Here is a 17,377-nt window from a genome sequence, read left to right on the forward strand (position 1 = left end):
GTCGGGTTACGAAGTTTTGGGGGTCGTCCGGATTCGGTGGATGCCCCGTGGGTATGCCCTTATTTATTTCCAAGGGGAAAGGTTGGTGTGAAACCAGAATAATAAGATTAGAGATTTCAGAGAAGTATATTGAAAAAAATGATGAGACATTGGTCTGTCTGCTCAATTGAGCTCTCATCTCTGATGTGAACAGTCCTTGGTTCGATCATACATCATATAAGCTTGGGTTGACAACAGTATCTCCGAAGATTTTCTTTTCATTTTTCAATTTCCTCTTATATCCTCCTTCCAAAACTATTCCTTAGTCATAAATTTACATGACAGAGTACAGGGCGTAAATATGTAACCCAAAAATTAAACACTCCACATGTATTAATGTGGAGTTTCCAAGATCTGTTACAGGTTCGATTCCTGCTCAGAGAACGAATGAAGCCAGTGTCATAATAAAGTTCTAATTTTTTAGCTGTTCAACAATAGAAGTACCCTTGCCACCATCCATCTGCCAACAATTTTTGATATTTCTCCCCACACGCACAAAAAAAAAAGTACTTTGGGAGCAGATTGAAGGGGAAATAAAAAATTTAAATTGCTTCTTAAAAACACATTTTCCTTCAATCCTCTATTCCTCACTCAAAAGCTTTAGTGTTTTTATGATAAACATTATATTTAAGATTTGCTAATGGTTTGATATATTTTTCAATTTACATTGAAACCGGAAGTGCTACTACATTTCTATCACCTCTGGCTTTCGTAGAGAGATTACACTGGAGATGAAATACATTCCTGGGACGCTTAACGAATTGCAGAAAACCGTTTCTTGCTATCTATTACTGCTTTTATTTTATAGCGATCAGTGTTAAAACCGGAAATGGTTGATTTCTGCCACTTCCGGTTCCAGCATAAGATTAAGAGAGGAGATGGTACTTATTCTTATAGCGTAAATGATTCTTTAAAAAATCGCTTCTCAATATCTCTTATGCTTTTCGTTTATGTAGCATCGGAAAACCGGAAGTTGCAGTGAATTTCTATCACTTCCGGTTTTAAGCTGTTGGGATGCTTGATCAATTGCTGGGAAGCATTCTCACTATTTATTACCGTTTTTGTTCTATAGTGATCAACTTTAAAACCGGAAATGTTTAAATTCTATCACTTCCGGTGGATGTATGACCTCCTTCAATGAACTCATTTCGTAATTTTTGACACTCTTTATCCTGTTCTAACCATCAAACAGTTCTTGACACTTTGTACTCGTCGTACAGGCAAACAGAGTAAATACATGTTTCCTTTAGCCTAAAAGCAGACACGAGTGACGTATGACTTAAACCTAAATTTGAAAAATAAAAAAACTTAAAAATGAAAAAAGAACTTCGAGAATGATAACATATTTATGTATTGTATTGTCTTTGAACACTTCAGAATTTGTACCATAAAATACTAGTAACTTAACCTGCGCTGTGCATTCTCATCATTCAAATATGGACAGAACCTCCTCCTCACTTCCTCCCTATATTTGTAGCTGCCCTTTTGCATACACAATTAAAGAACGGAAGGATTCACAAAGGAAATGAATTACTATAAACAAATATGTGAACCTATCTTTTTTAGTGTTTAAGTGTTGGGTGAGTTTGTGTCAAACTTGAAGTGGTATTTTAAATGATTTGAAATGGACATTTTTCTTATAAATCCATACTTTGACTTTCTTATATATCCATATTTTCTTATTAATCCATCTTCAATTTCTTATAAATCCATCTTTTCTACGCCTCATTGCGGCTCTACAAACGTTTGCGGTACCCAGCAGACAATAGGTTTTGCAATTCGGATTAAAACACAGCGCCTGCAATGTCCGTCAACCCGCTAAACTTAGCTCTTCTGCTGGTTGCCTGACTCCAGGATATCAACCTTAGCAACACCCTACCGACAATGTTAATCTTAACGGGCTCACAAGGATCTCTAAAATGTTGAATAGTAAAATAGCAGCACATTCTCAAAAAATTAATTAAAACTTGCAAATTAATACAAAATTTCAGGTTCATCAGCGAAAATGTCACGTTTCTAAAGTCTCTAGTTTCCGAGATCTCAGTGTCGAAAGGAATTGACTGTAAACATATAAACGTAGCGTTTTAATATATAGACTAGCTGGACCTGCGCTCTCTACACAGGGCATCATTCACATATGAGCATGAATCTCTTTGTTATTCATCACGTCTCTACATGTCCCTTTACAGACACAAGTGAAAGACGTCTTGATAAAAATTGGCAAGAAATACCATAAAGGGGAGATTTTGTCGATTACTTTTCCAATATCTTGCACCGTTTGCAAGATTTGTGCCTACTTCCGGTTGGAGTTTTTAATTTATGTATGATGAGTGTTTTCTTTCTTCTTGCATGCAGTATGTAATAAGGAAATACATTACATACACAATTAATTATTATGTCAGTGATATATGGTGTTCATTGGGCAAAACACTCCAAACAATAAAGATTCAACTTAAAGTGGAGAAATTGTTATCCTTCGTTTCTCATTATCATTTGGCCATGTAACAAGCGCCTGAGAGGCATGCAACCCCACATACAATTATGTGGTGTTGGAATGTATAATGTGTAGGATATGATGCTTTAGTTTTTTCTCTTTTTTAATTTCAACACTTCCAGTGTACCCATAAAAATGTAATACAGAAATAATGGCCATGTTTTTTTAAATATTCAATTAGAACCGGACAATCTACACAAAATTTGCAATCGATCAGTGAAAACGTCATCTTTCTAGAGCCTGAAAGAATTCGAAAGAATTGGCCAGAAACATATAAACGCCCACAGACGTATAGTTTAAAAGAACTCCAAAAATGGCAGCACAATTCATTTGCATTAATTTTGAAAAAGGCTTATTAAAATACAAAGGCCTTGAAGAATAATGTTTAAAAAATAAACTTTATATGAGAAAAGGTCTACTTAAATAATTTATTTAAAGTGCATATAGTTTAAAATATTTGTTATCGTTAAATATGAAATCACAAATAACCGTATGTCAACGGTTAGGAATCAAAGTTTATAGGTTGGAGCTCAGGCGCTTTTGTTACTATTGTAGCATTTTAATAGATAGATTCTTTGATGATAGTTAAAATTCTGTCCCCAACTCTCGAAACATTTAGTCGAACACAAGGATAGAAAGATATCAAGCTAAGTGTGCCGTTAAAGGCAGGTTTCATGATGTGTTTACGTCATAAGGCTTTCTGTTACTTATAATAAGTAAATTTTGCAAATGAATCTATTAGCATTAAAGGGAAAGTTGAACGTCTTGTTCATGTTATTATTAACTAATCAAAGTAGCCTTGGAGTAGAGAAGAGGGCACGGTGGCTAAGGCGGGTGGGGTACCTAGTTCGGTCCCCGGCTAAGTAGGTTTCTTGTGAGCAACATCGTATCCGTAGGTTTTTTCAGTGTACGCCCGTTTCCTTCCACATTCTCATTCCACCAAGTCTTCTACCCTCATTCACTTACCTTAAGCATCGTCTCCCTTAGCCTCCCTTAGTCTCCCTTAGCCTCCCTTATTCTCCCTTAGCCTTCCTTAGCCTCCCTTAGTCTCCCTAAGGGCATAATTATGAGACGTTAAACTAAAAGATTTCATTTCATTTTGGGGCACATAAATTTCACTTCTAAGTTTGTGCGAGCAGATTGCCTTTATCTTCTTTTTTAAGTTTTACGTCCCACGGTTATGCCGGTTAGGCTGAAGAAGACGGTGATAATGAGAAATGAGTGAAATGAAGAAAGTGGGAGGAAACGGGAGAACCCCAAGAAAACCCACGAGCACGGTGTTTGTGCAAGCAGATTGTGTTGGCACCGTCCTATGACTGAGTATGATTTCATAGGGAACGTTGGCTTAGAATAACATTTTAGGCGGATCTCTTCTTGAAGAAGTGACGAAAGTATATGCCAATGGGAAAGTTTAAATTAATTCTGTGGCAAAAATAAATTAAATAGAATTTGTTTAGAACAAAAGAGTCACCAACCAAAATAATTGGTTCAAGATATTGATAGTTTTAGTCTATGGCTGTTGCATCTTATTTAAAAATGCATAATTGTTATAAAGACATGGAATCAATTGTATAGACAATAGCAGAAATGTCAGAGCTTCAGATAGGAACCAACTATAGTTCAAAATTCATTTGAAACTGTTCAACTGTTTCCGCGCGATGCGATCACAAGCAACACGCAACATCACTTTTAATATGAAGATGGAAATTATAGAAGATGTCTGCCTTAAAACAGAAATTTTCAAAAATGTTACATGTTTCCCCTTAATTCTAATGAAGAGTTTATAAAACGATTTTCATCTTTTTGACTTGGCGGTTTCCGAAGATACTGTATTTTTGGCATAAATTTTGAACCCCCTCCATCCCCTTGGGATGCGCCTTTTGATCAATGTAACATGAGAAAAGAACACAGCCGGCGATAAGTACTAATTACGTTCCAAAATTCATTTCAAAATGTTCGATCATTTTCCCATAATGCTATCACAAACAGGCAACACAACTTTCAATGTGAAGGAAGGTATTATAGAAAATGGCCTCTTAAAACTACAATTTTCAAAGACACTTGGACAGGGGTCCGTTTATTTGTAATGAAGCGTTTATATGCATATATAAGTTTCACATTCCTATCTTACCGTACTCGTGAAGTACTAAACATTGCACGTAAGTTATTACCCTCGGTTTTCCCTTAGGACATGGATTTTGATCAAAGTACCATGATAAAAGCCAGTTCAAGGTGGTTGATAACCATATCCAAAAATTCATTTCAAAAGATTCAGACATTTTGTAGTAATTCGATCATACAGGAGCTTATGGTTTCACTCCATATCTGTATATATATATATATATATATATATATATATATATATATATATATATATATATATATATATATATATACAGTGCTGGAAATTGGTATAAAGGCAGAGAGACATTTGAAAATAGAAGTAGGCAAGAATGCCGAGGATGGATAAAGGTGATCTATTTAGAAAGTAGCATTGTATACTGTACAAAATCAAAGGCATATCGTTTTCTAATACGTCACTGGTACGTTTAGTATACTCAAAATGATAAATTAGACGATTTTCGGGTGGAAATTAGTATAAAGGCATCCAGTGTCTTTGATAAAAATGAAAGTATAATTTAAAGTGCAGAATGGAAAATGAGTGTTCAGTACTTGATTGTCCCTCCCTTCTTCTAAATGAGTTGGAATATGCGCTTCGGCATTGTTTTTTATGAGATCTGTTAGTTGTTGCTGTGGAATCGCTGACCACTTTTCTCGTATCGCGTTTTTCAACTCAGCAATGGACCCAAATTGCCTCCATTGCGATACACATTGCGCGCAAGGATACCCCATAGGTTTTCTATCGGGTTAAGATCAGGGCTTCTCGCTGGCCACTCCATGACCTTAATGCCTTTGTCTTGAAGCCACTGTAGAGTTGCTGCTTCCCTGTGGATAGCAGCGTTGTCCTGCTGGAAAATCAGGTTTTGATCATCCAACTCCTCATACATCCGCCGCAATTGTATTTCTAATATCTCTGTGTACGTCGATGAATTCATCTTGGTGTTGAGCCATGCAATGTTGGTTGTACCTTTAACACAAAACGCTGCCCAAATCATAACACTTCCTCCACCAAAATTTCTGCTCATTTGCACTTGATCTTTTTCCCTAAGGTCATGCCAATAGTATTGAAAACCATCCGGACCATCTAAATTGAACTTCTTCTCATCACTAAACACAACGTGATTCCATTAGGATGTCCACGACATGTGTGTTTGCGCAAACTGGAGTCGCGCCTGCTTGTACGACGCACTTAAGGGTGGTTTACACTTCCGTTTCTTAAATGTAAGATGTGGATCTTGATTCAAAATTTGACGCACGCTTCTGGATGTGACAGACAACTTGCAAGCAGCAACAATTTGGGAAGATGACATATTTCCGGCCTTGCCTTGCGCACAATTAATCGTTTCGTGGACTCCGAGAGTTTTCTCGTTCTACCATACTTCCCGTTTTTTTTCATATTGTGCACCCAACCGAACTTAATTATCAACTACACAACTTGAACGATTTAACCGTTTTGAAATTTGCCGATTTGACAGGCCCATGTCCTTGTACGAATAGACACATGCTTCTTCCTCAATCGACAACAATTTTCCACGAGGCATGGACCACACAACAGCTCACAGGCGTTTATGGTTTCACTCCATATATATATATATATATATATATATATATATATATATATATATATATATATATATATATATATATATATATAAGATCGTACAGGAGTTTATGGTTTCACTCCATATATGTATATATATAAGATCGTACAGGAGTTTATAGTTTCACTCCATATATGTATATATAAGATCATACAGGAGCTTATGGTTTCACTCCATATCTGTATATATATAAGATCGTACAGGAGTTTATAGTTTCACTCCATATCTGTATATATAAGATCATACAGGACCTTATGGTTTCACTCCATATATGTATATATATAAGATCGTACAGGAGTTTACAGTTTCACTCCATATCTGTATATATAAGATCATACAGGAGCTTATGGTTTCACTCCATATATGTATATATATAAGATCGTACAGGAGTTTATAGCTTCACTCCATATATGTATATATAAGATCATACAGGAGCTTATGGTTTCACTCCATATCTGTATATATATATATATATATATATATATATATATATATATATATATATATATATATATATATATATATAAGATCATACAGGAGCTTATGATTTCACTCCATATCTGTATATATAAGATCATACAGGAGCTTATGGTTTCACTCCATATATGTATATATATAAGATCATACAGGAGTTTATGGTTTCACTCCATATATGTATATATATAAGATCGTACAGGAGTTTATAGTTTCACTCCATATATGTATATATAAGATCATACGGGAGCTTATGGTTTCACTCCATATATGTATATATAAGATCATACAGGAGCTTATGGTTTCACTCCATATATGTATATATATAAGATCGTACAGGAGTTTATAGTTTCACTCCATATATGTATATATAAGATCATACGGGAGCTTATGGTTTCACTCCATATATGTATATATAAGATCATACAGGAGCTTATGGTTTCACTCCATATATGTATATATAAGATCATACAGGAGCTTATGGTTTCACTCCATATCTGTAGATATATATATATATATATATATATATATATATATATATATATATATATATATATATAAGATCATACAGGAGCTTATGGTTTCACTCCATATCTGTATATATAAGATCATACAGGAGCTTATGGTTTCACTCCATATCTGTATATATATATAAGATCATACAGGAGCTTATGGTTTCACTCCATATCTGTATATATATATAAGATCATACAGGAGTTTATGGTTTCACTCCATATCTGTACATATATATAATCATGCAGCAGCTTATGGTTTCACTCCATATCTGTATATATAAGATCATACAGGAGCTTATGGTTTCACTCCATATCTGTAGATATATATATATATATATATATATATATATATATATATATATATATATATATATATAAGATCATACAGGAGCTTATGGTTTTACTCCATATCTGTATATATAAGATCATACAGGAGCTTATGGTTTCACTCCATATCTGTATATATATATATATATATATATATATATATATATAAGATCATACAGGAGTTTAGGGTTTCACTCCATATCTGTATATATATATATATATATATATATATATATATAAAGGATCATACAGGAGCTTATGGTTTCACTCCATATCTGTATATATAAAAGATCATACAGGAGCTTATGGTTTCACTCCATATATGTATATATATATATAAGATCATACAGGAGTTTATGGTTTCACTCCATATCTGTATATATATATATATATATATATATATATATATATATATATATATATATATATATATATATATATATAGATATATATATATATATATAAGATCATACAGGAGTTTATGGTTTCACTCCATATATGTATATATATATATATATATATATATATATATATATATATATATATATATATATATATATAAGATCATACAGGAGTTTGTGGTTTCACTCCATATATGTATATATATATATATATATATATATATATATATATATATATAAAAGATCATACAGGAGCTTATGGTTTCACTCCATATCTGTATATATATATATATATATATATATAAGATCATACAGGAGCTTATGGTTTCACTCCGTATCTGTATATATAACTGGGTAACTACTGGGCGGGCTATACACCAGATTTGATGAGCAGGTAGACCCTCGTCTAAGAAATGAAGATTACTATATATTTGGTGGATAAGCTCGGCCAGGGACAGGCGCTTGGCTCTGTTGTATGTGATACCTTATTTCTCGGTAATTACTCGTCGGATCTAAACAAAATTTTGGCATGCAAATAGCCCATCGTCTAAGGAATAAATATCATTATATTTGTTGACCGTACTCGGCCAGAAATAGGTTCGACTTGGTTTGTATTTGGTACTTTGTTACTCAGTAACTACTGGTTTGACCCGAACGAAAGTTGGTGGCAAGCATATGACTGTGGTATACGACATATCTCTGGATAAAATCGAAATGGAATAGTTTACACTTGGGGGTAACTTTTTTGAAACAATTTTCTCAAAAACGACTCAGGTGATCTTCTTCATATTACATAAATAAATATTCCATTAATAACTTTATAGTGTTTCATAATTACTCCCAAAATGTTTCAAAATCTTATTCGCTGTAAATAGCGTTCCCCTTAGTCCCTTCCGTCACTTAATCCTCTGGCTACTTGCCTCGCAATGAACTTCCTAAATTACTTTTGTCACAATGGCTGTAAACAGCGGTTACATCACCACCCTCGGGGCAGATGTAGCCATCAACTGGTGGCTCGTGAAGTATCCCATACCTCTAGGACACCAACGAAAGATATAAAGACATGAAGAGTTGATTTTTCGAATAACACAATATGTATATATGGGCAGTTATAATCTGTTATGCTATTCTTGTCTTAACCTGCACATGGAAGACACGTTTGCCAATCGAAAATAACATCTGAAATCGTTAGCAGATATTAAGAAAACAAAACATTACATTTATAGTAATCATGTGGTACTCCCTTGTTCTTAATATATCCTGTCTTTTTATATCATTAATATGAGCAGAAAAGCATTCGTTTTCAATCATTTATAGGAAACATTGTCACATAAGTTTGCATTTTGTTTGGATCAGCATGCACAATTCTTCTTTCATTTGTTATAATTGTTTCGTGTTCTACCACAGTCAGATCCTGCAACATAGTGTGGATCAGAAGCTAAATTGATCCTAGAGTAATTTGACAAAGTGTTCCCCATGGATAATTGTTCACTATATAGCATTCACTCTAATTGTATACTTCAACCTTCCATGTGTAAAGGGTGTGTGGGGGAGGAAAAATGAAAGGAAGCTCCACCTACACACAAGCTGTTAGAAAAATTAAAGTGGGGAATTTAGCTCGTAATACAGGTACTGGGTTTGGACGGCTGTCCTTTGAAGTAAAAGATTATTGGGGGTATTAGAGTAATTTACGAAGAATTTTTATGAAAAAAAGAGAGACAGAGTTTGGGATAGGGATTATTAGTTGGGAAAGGTGTACCTTTATTATGACGTCCGGGCGTGTGTTGGTTTTTCCTGGTTTCCTGGAGTTTTGATCACTCTCTATGGGCAGGTCCTGGACTACTGGCAAGATACTGCGGGCATCTGCCACTTCGTAGAAGGAGTCCTAAGCAACTCTAATTGCAGCTTCGAAACTAACTCCAACTCCGAATTGCTACTCCCGGCTCCAAAACTGTACCGCTACTCCTCGAGACGGAAGTAACCGGGGTTGTTTAAGGAGAGCCCCCAGGCTCGGCAACTATTTTTGTTGACATTAAATGCTAGTCCCAGACGTCATAGGAGGTGTGATTTTAGGTGTTGGGAGGGGTCAGGAAGGTGTTTTTTATTACAAGATAGAGAAAACAATTACAATAAACATATAATATTTATAAAATGCTGATGCAGCAAAACATCAATCAGTTGGCTGCTGACAGTTTTGAGCGCAAGTTCTTTACACATATATTTTTTGTTAGAAATTATACTCGTAGAATAATAGGTTTCTGTCCTTCTTAGAAATACATTAAAACTACACTAAACACAAATAAAATTAACAGAAACATGTTGCAAACATCATTGTCCGCATAAATTAATAAAACATTAATAACAGTCTTTGTGAACCCATGCATAAACACACTGATTCCTTTACACTCCCCCGTGTGGAACTGAAGATATATATAAAAAAAGAAGTTTATTTATATTATTGTTTATTAATTATGCACTACTAAATTGATAAATATGTGTGTATATATAATTATTAACGAAGAAAACATAAAAATAAAATGAAAACAACACAGAAAATAAAAAAGCTCCACCTACACACAAGCTATTAAAAAAATTAAAATGAAAAATTTAGCTCGTAATACAGGTACTGGGTTTAAACAGCTGTCGTTTAAAGTAAAAAATTATTAAAAATATTAAAGTAATTTACAAATTTTTTTATAAAAAACAAAGTTTAAAATAAAAATATTAGTTAAAAAAAGGTGTACCTTTATTATAACATCCGGGCATATGTTGGTTTTTCCTAATCTCCTAATGTTTTACTCATTCTCTATAAATCAGGTCCTAAACTACTGGCAAAATACTGCGGGCATCTGCCAATTCATAAAAAAAAAGTCTTAAACAACTCTAATTACAACTTCAAAACTAACTCCAACTCCAAAACTATACCGCTACTCCTCAAAACAAAAGTAACCGGGTCTATTTAAGAAAAGCCCCCAGGCTCGGCAACTATTTTTATTAACATTAAAAACAAGTCTCAAACGTCATAAAAGGTGTAGTTTTAGGTGTTAAAAAAATCAAAAAATATCTTTTATAACTTTATTACAAAATAAAAAAACAATTACAGTAAACATATAATATTTATAAAATGCTAATACAGCAAAACATCAATCAATTGGCTGCTAACAATTTTACGCACAAATTCTTTACACATATACTTTTTTATTAAAAATTATACTCATAAAATAATAGGTTTCTGTCCTTCTTAAAAATACACTAAAACTCCACTAAACACAAATAAAATTAACAAAAACATGTTACCAACATCATTATCCGCATAAATTAATAAAACATTAATAACAATCTTTGTAAACCCATGCATAAACACACTAATTCCTTTACACATGTTTGAAGTGTGCACATTGCACTTTCGAATGCAGTCTAAGTTTTTCCGAGACAAGAGAGAAGACGAGAACATTCACGTTTCGTTTCGTCTCGAATTTTCGAGACAAGACAGACATTTGACTTGTTCCATCTCAACTTTCACAAAGCACGCCTCCTTTCGAAAATGAGGAGAGACGAGCTTCCAGACATGTCTCGTCTTTCGTGCACATCCCTAGCCTCCCATGCCGAAGGCTCATGTACTATATATAATTATAGCCATGAGAAACTTCAGCAATGAATAGTTACCATGCTTTAAGAATCTAAACACACAATTGTTTAGAATAAATATAATAAGGAAATTCGAACTTCAGGTGTTTGTGTAACTCATGTTTTGGCTCCTTTCCAACCGCACTTGAAACGATGTAACCAAAAGAGCAGCTGTTCTCATATATATTAAAGTTTGCACAGTTACTAGCGCCCCTGAAAATGCAGCGAAAACCATTAAATTCGAAAGAATTCTTTTAAGAGGGCAGATACAAAGATGGGAAAACATTTATTTCAGGCGATACATATTCTGAAACGCAGTTCTGGAAACGAATCTTCATGGCTATGAGTACTTGGTCAATCCTACACCATATAAAGAAGAAGAAAAGAAAAAGAAACTGATCGTTTATATGATAGAATCAGTGGTAAACGGTTGAATCTATCGAAACAGGCTCACAACCAATAACAGAGGTCTGGAGGGGCATGAATGTTAGGGGTGGCAAGTCATTAAATATTCTCTTACCAATAACTAAATTGTGTTTTTTGTATTAATAATAGCATTTTGTGTTAAGGTTTGGAGGAGCCACGTAAAGTTTAGGGGGGCAGGCCTCCCTAGACCCCCTCTGGTTGCGGGCCTGTATTGAAATAAACTTTTAGATATAGTTATCAACTCTCGGTCTGAAGTTTTATCATGTTACTCTGATTAAAATACATATCCTTACGTTGATCTAATGAATTATGTTTTTACTATTTTGTATAAACAAGTACCTAGTTACACTATCATCTCCGTAATGATTAAAAAAAACATACCATCGTTGTCATAATGACAGGTAAATTACAGCAATCAACATATATACTTAGAACAAACAACAGATAAAAAATTATTAATTGGAATATCTTTTAGCTACATCTCTTTCCTTCTTCTTCCTGGCTGATGCGATATTGAAAAGCATTTTCGCCCTAAAGATGAACATTAAACTAACGTTATCGTTGAGAATTTCTTTAATATTTTAATTTTCCATTTGAAAATAATTAGCGACTGGGACGACATGAGTTTTTAACCGTACATTTTGATTGCAAAGAATATCCAAAGCGAAGGAAAGGATTGATTTTTTTTTTTTTTTTTTTTTTTTTTTTTTAAGAATAACGGCTGCACCGTTCCAAATGACTTTTTGAACATAGCAGTTGAGTCGAATGAGGTTATTTATTTCTATTCAAATACGCTTCTTAACACTTCATAAGTGCTATGAATTTCTGGAACATCTTTAGTGTGACTGGTCTCAGAAACCGTTATTTTTTTGTATGAATTTTTCTCGTTGTTAAAGCTAAATAAGATTGTATTATACTACCATCACCTTTATCAATATACAACTATGATCATTTCAATTATTGACCGTAAAAACACTTTATGAGCCGTAAATAAAATATACACATAACAACATCAAATTTTGGATAATGGTAGGAAATACAAAATAATTACAATGAAACTAATATTTTTTTATTTTCTCACATTTCTCTTTGATTCACATTTTTATGAACACTATACAGAAATATTTTTAATTTTCGTTCCACAGAACCTGTGAATATTTTAATTAGAAATATGACCAAATAAACGTAATATGACCAAGCAGATACCTTATACTGACTTCCAGTCGAAACGATAACGAGGATCTCACTGATACATACACATGACATTGAAGTACGTTACGGGAGAGAGAGGTTCAACTCCCACCATCTGTTTTGAAAGAAAATAAACAACAAATGAACATAAGCCAGAATCTGAGACTGTGCCACACTTACGAAGGGTTTATTGCAGTAAAAACAGGCATGTAGCCACGGGGAGCTTACGAGAGTCCGGCTTCCCATATGAAGTTTCTCTGAGAGAAGACTTTGGTTTACTTTTAATATGTAAGAAATCATTCCTCTTCTAGTAAAACTTGCTAGCTGCTCCGCTGGAAAAGGGGTTCGATCATATAGGGCGCCTCAGGAGGAAGTCGCACCCATTTGGAAAGCGTTATAGGTCGTTCTAAGCCAAAAGAAAAGACGTCTTATGACAATGTGGCCTATTATCGAGTGTTTGCGCGCTACAGGTTGTTAACCGTTTTTGATATGCTATTTAGTGCTCATCCTGAAGTTGTTGCACAGAGATGAGACATAGTGCATTTGAATAGTGATGGAATTGCTTTTCCAACAGCATGTAGCACATGGCAGTGGTGTCTTTGGAATTGAAGTTATGGAAAATAGAATGGCGTTCCTTAAAAAAAAGAAATCCATTTTCAAGGTTATTGAAGGGGATTACATGGTAACACAGTCTCTAAGGATTTCCCTTCAAAAACACCACTGCTATATATTACAAACCATTGTAAAGGTCATTATATCACCGTTCAAATACGCTGTCTCACTTCGTAGAATAGTTACATAATAGCTCCGTACAACACATAAGGTAAAGAATAATTAACAACCTGTAGCTCGAAAACAGTTGAGAATAGAACACATGCTCAGAGGACTTATTTTTGTTTAGAATGACCTCCCATATGGACGATTTTCTCACGGCACACCTATATTTTTCACAAATTTAAAAAGCATAAACCTACTTTTTCCTTGAAAAGAACGGGCACTTTTTCTAGTATGTGTCTAAAATTATAAAATTTTCGTCCAACACATTTTAAAATAATATCTCGTGTATGGTTTAGGTAGGAGAAACTCACAGTGGTCCCAACAGTCAGGTTTTTCTGGGGAAGATCTGAATAAACAAGGGGAGTATGGTGAAAATAGTACTTCAAAAATGCTGATAACTCAAGTTGAGCCCAAAGGGAGGAATATCCCGAGGCAAATTTCTTGGCTCCTGGGACATTTTCTAATCCTAGATTACCTCCTAATATCATTATTGAGTCCTGACCATTAAACATCTCCTTAACAGGTAGAAGCTAATTAAGATTTCGTTGTATACGGAAAAAAATCTTTGATTAATATTACTGTTTTATTGCAGGTAAAGAATGTCTGGTACTTGCGCCGTTTGTCAGGCTCCTGCGCAACAATACTGCGCAGGGTGTAAGTCCACTTTCTACTGCAGCCGAGATCACCAGAAACAACACTGGAAAGTCCACAAGAGTCAATGCCGACCCTTCCGAGTAGTGGAGCAGGAGCGGCTGGGAAGGAGCTTGGTGGCCACCCGGGACATTAAGGAGGGAGAGATTATCTTAAAAGAGAACCCGTTACTCATTGGACCGAAGCCTGTGTCAGTGCCCTTGTGTTTAGGATGCAGCAAACAAGTGGACGCTTCGTATAAGTGCTCGAAATGCGGTTGGCCAATGTGCGGCTCTTCATGTGAGTCGTTGCCCAATCACAATCAAGAATGTTCTGTCTTAAAAAGTAAAGAATATCGACCGAATATTGGACAATCGGGAAAGAAGGAAGCCTTCTATAGCTTTATTACACCGTTACGATGCTTATTTCTCAGGGATTCAGATCCAGAGAAGTGGGAGGCCTTAATGACCTTGCAGTCACATCTAGAAGAAAGGAAGAACACTCCGTTGTACAAAGTGTATAAAACGAACATTGTGGAGTTTATTAGAAACCGGCTGGGGCTTGACAAATACGACGAAGAAACCATTCTTCAAATTTGTGCGATTTGGGACACTAATGCCTTTGAAATTCGTCACAACAACTTGAAAGTCCGCGGCCTCTATCCGTCAGCTGCTATGATGGCTCATAATTGCAAACCGAATACAAAGCACATTTTCGATTCAGATATGAACATTGTTATATTGGCGATTACACCCATCAAGAAGGGAGAAACCATCTTCGCTACGTATACTCAAACTCTTTGGGGGACACTGTCCCGTAGGACGCATTTGAAAGCAGCTAAGTGTTTTGATTGTGCTTGTGAACGATGTGCAGACCCTACAGAATTCGGGACGTACATTGGCGCTATCAACTGTTCCCGTTGTGAGGGCAAAATGTTACCTACAAACCCATTGGACAATAGTGCCGTGTGGAAGTGTGATAGTTGTACGCATTCTATTGCTGGGAAGCAAATGTCGTGGGGCAATGACGCTTTGAAAGAAGAAATCCAGCAAATAGACAAGACCAACCCCAGGAATTTAGAGAGTTTTCTCGAGAAGTATAAGCAAACTCTTCATCCTAAAAACACCCATGTATTACAAGTGAAATACGCTCTCAGCCAAATATATGGGAATATGGCTGGCTACTTACTTTCCCGTAAGTATACACATTCTATTCGTTCTTTCACTTTGCCTGTTTAGGTCAGATTAAAAATTTTCGTACGTTCATTTATGAACAATTAAAAATAGACCGCTTGGATGCCCAGTGGCATAACTTCAAACATTTTTTTAAAAAATGGACTAATGTTTTCATTCAATTTTATAGATGTACACCTTTTCTAAAAGATATTTGTAAACAGTAAATTATAAAACTATAATCTGCAAATTTATGGGTTTTATTGCCAACATAACAGAAGTATGAATTGTTCATGAGATATTGAACTTCAAATTTCACTTCTGGACAATTTTAATCTTGGAGTTAAGAAAAAAATGAAATCTTTGAGTTTTACGTCCCACGATTATGCCGGTTAGGCTAAAGGAGACGGTGATGATAAGTAATGAATGAATGAAATGATGGAATGAAGAAAATGGGAGGAAACGAGAGAGCGTCTAGAAAACCCACGCACACGGTGTTTGTCCACCACAAAGTTCACTTAGTGGGGACTGGGATCGAACCCGGAACAACAAGCACCATGGAGTTAGGACATTTGGCATCCAAGCGATCTAAATGTAGCTGTGCATGGTAAAATTGTAGAAAGCACAATCAGTTGGTCTCAAGTGATTTTACCTTACCAAGCAAATACTTTGTATATGGACCGAATATGGAACAATCGGGAAGTAATTTAAATTCTATTATACTTTTTAAATGAGCTGCTCCCTTCACAATTCAAATTATATTACAGCATGTAAGGTTAATGAGAACCCGTGGAGCAGACAGCCAGAGTTACTACATGATCATAAGAAGTATTTCACTCTAACACGTTAAGAAAACTCCAGAATCGTGATGGACGTGTGTAGTATATTCAAAAATTCGATGCTCACACCCCGGAAGGTGGTTCGTTGTACCAAATGAAAGAAAAAAAGTTTTAATAAAACATAGATCGAAAAATACCTTCTTTCAGAGCTACAAGCTACCGAAAACAACGCGAAATAAACCTGGAAACTCCTGTGCTCGAGAGGTACATAGTCAATCATAATCGGTTCAAGAAATTATAGAGAAACTTGTATGCGCTCTATCTAAATATCCATGATCCACAACCACCCGGTACCAGCCTAACGAATTGTATAGAGGAAGTTGTAGTACGGAGAGATACTTTTAAGTATTAATTAAGAATAAATGACAATATTCAAGTAAATATCATTTCATTTATCTGTTAATAATCTAAAGTAGCAGCCAATAGTATTTTAAGAGCTATGCAACAACGCATAGCATACTTGATGTACCAAGAACAAGTCTTCAGTTATAAAGTGGAATCAAATTTCGATATTAAAATAATGATTAGGTGACATATTTAAGATCGTCTTTAGTAATTACCTCCTCTTTAAGAATAAAAGCTACAAAAAACACGTCATAGACAATCATTTGTCTTTGGCGTAGGAGACCCGGGTTCGATTCCTGGCGAGAGCTCATGTGTTTCGGATTCCACGTTAATCAGTAAGTCCACGCTTCATATAGCCTCGATGCTGGACGGGACGTTAAACTCAAAAGTCAAGTCAA

The 17,377-nt window shown here is 35.0% G+C and overlaps 1 protein-coding gene across 1 annotated transcript in view; it reads left to right on the top strand.

The window, feature by feature from the left end:
* Window positions 1-17,377, top strand: part of SmydA-2 (SET and MYND domain containing, arthropod-specific, member 2) — a 37,227-nt gene that overhangs the window by 954 nt on the left and 18,896 nt on the right. The window contains exon 2 of the mRNA XM_081760475.1: window positions 14,586-15,817. Within this exon, the coding sequence (XP_081616601.1) occupies window positions 14,593-15,817 (1,225 nt within the window). The 5' untranslated portion in view covers window positions 14,586-14,592. The remainder of the gene's footprint in view (window positions 1-14,585; window positions 15,818-17,377) is intronic.

Source organism: Thermobia domestica, chromosome 5 (genome assembly GCF_964235325.1).
Source record: "Thermobia domestica chromosome 5, izTheDome1.hap1.1, whole genome shotgun sequence".
Lineage (NCBI taxonomy): Eukaryota > Metazoa > Arthropoda > Insecta > Zygentoma > Lepismatidae > Thermobia > Thermobia domestica.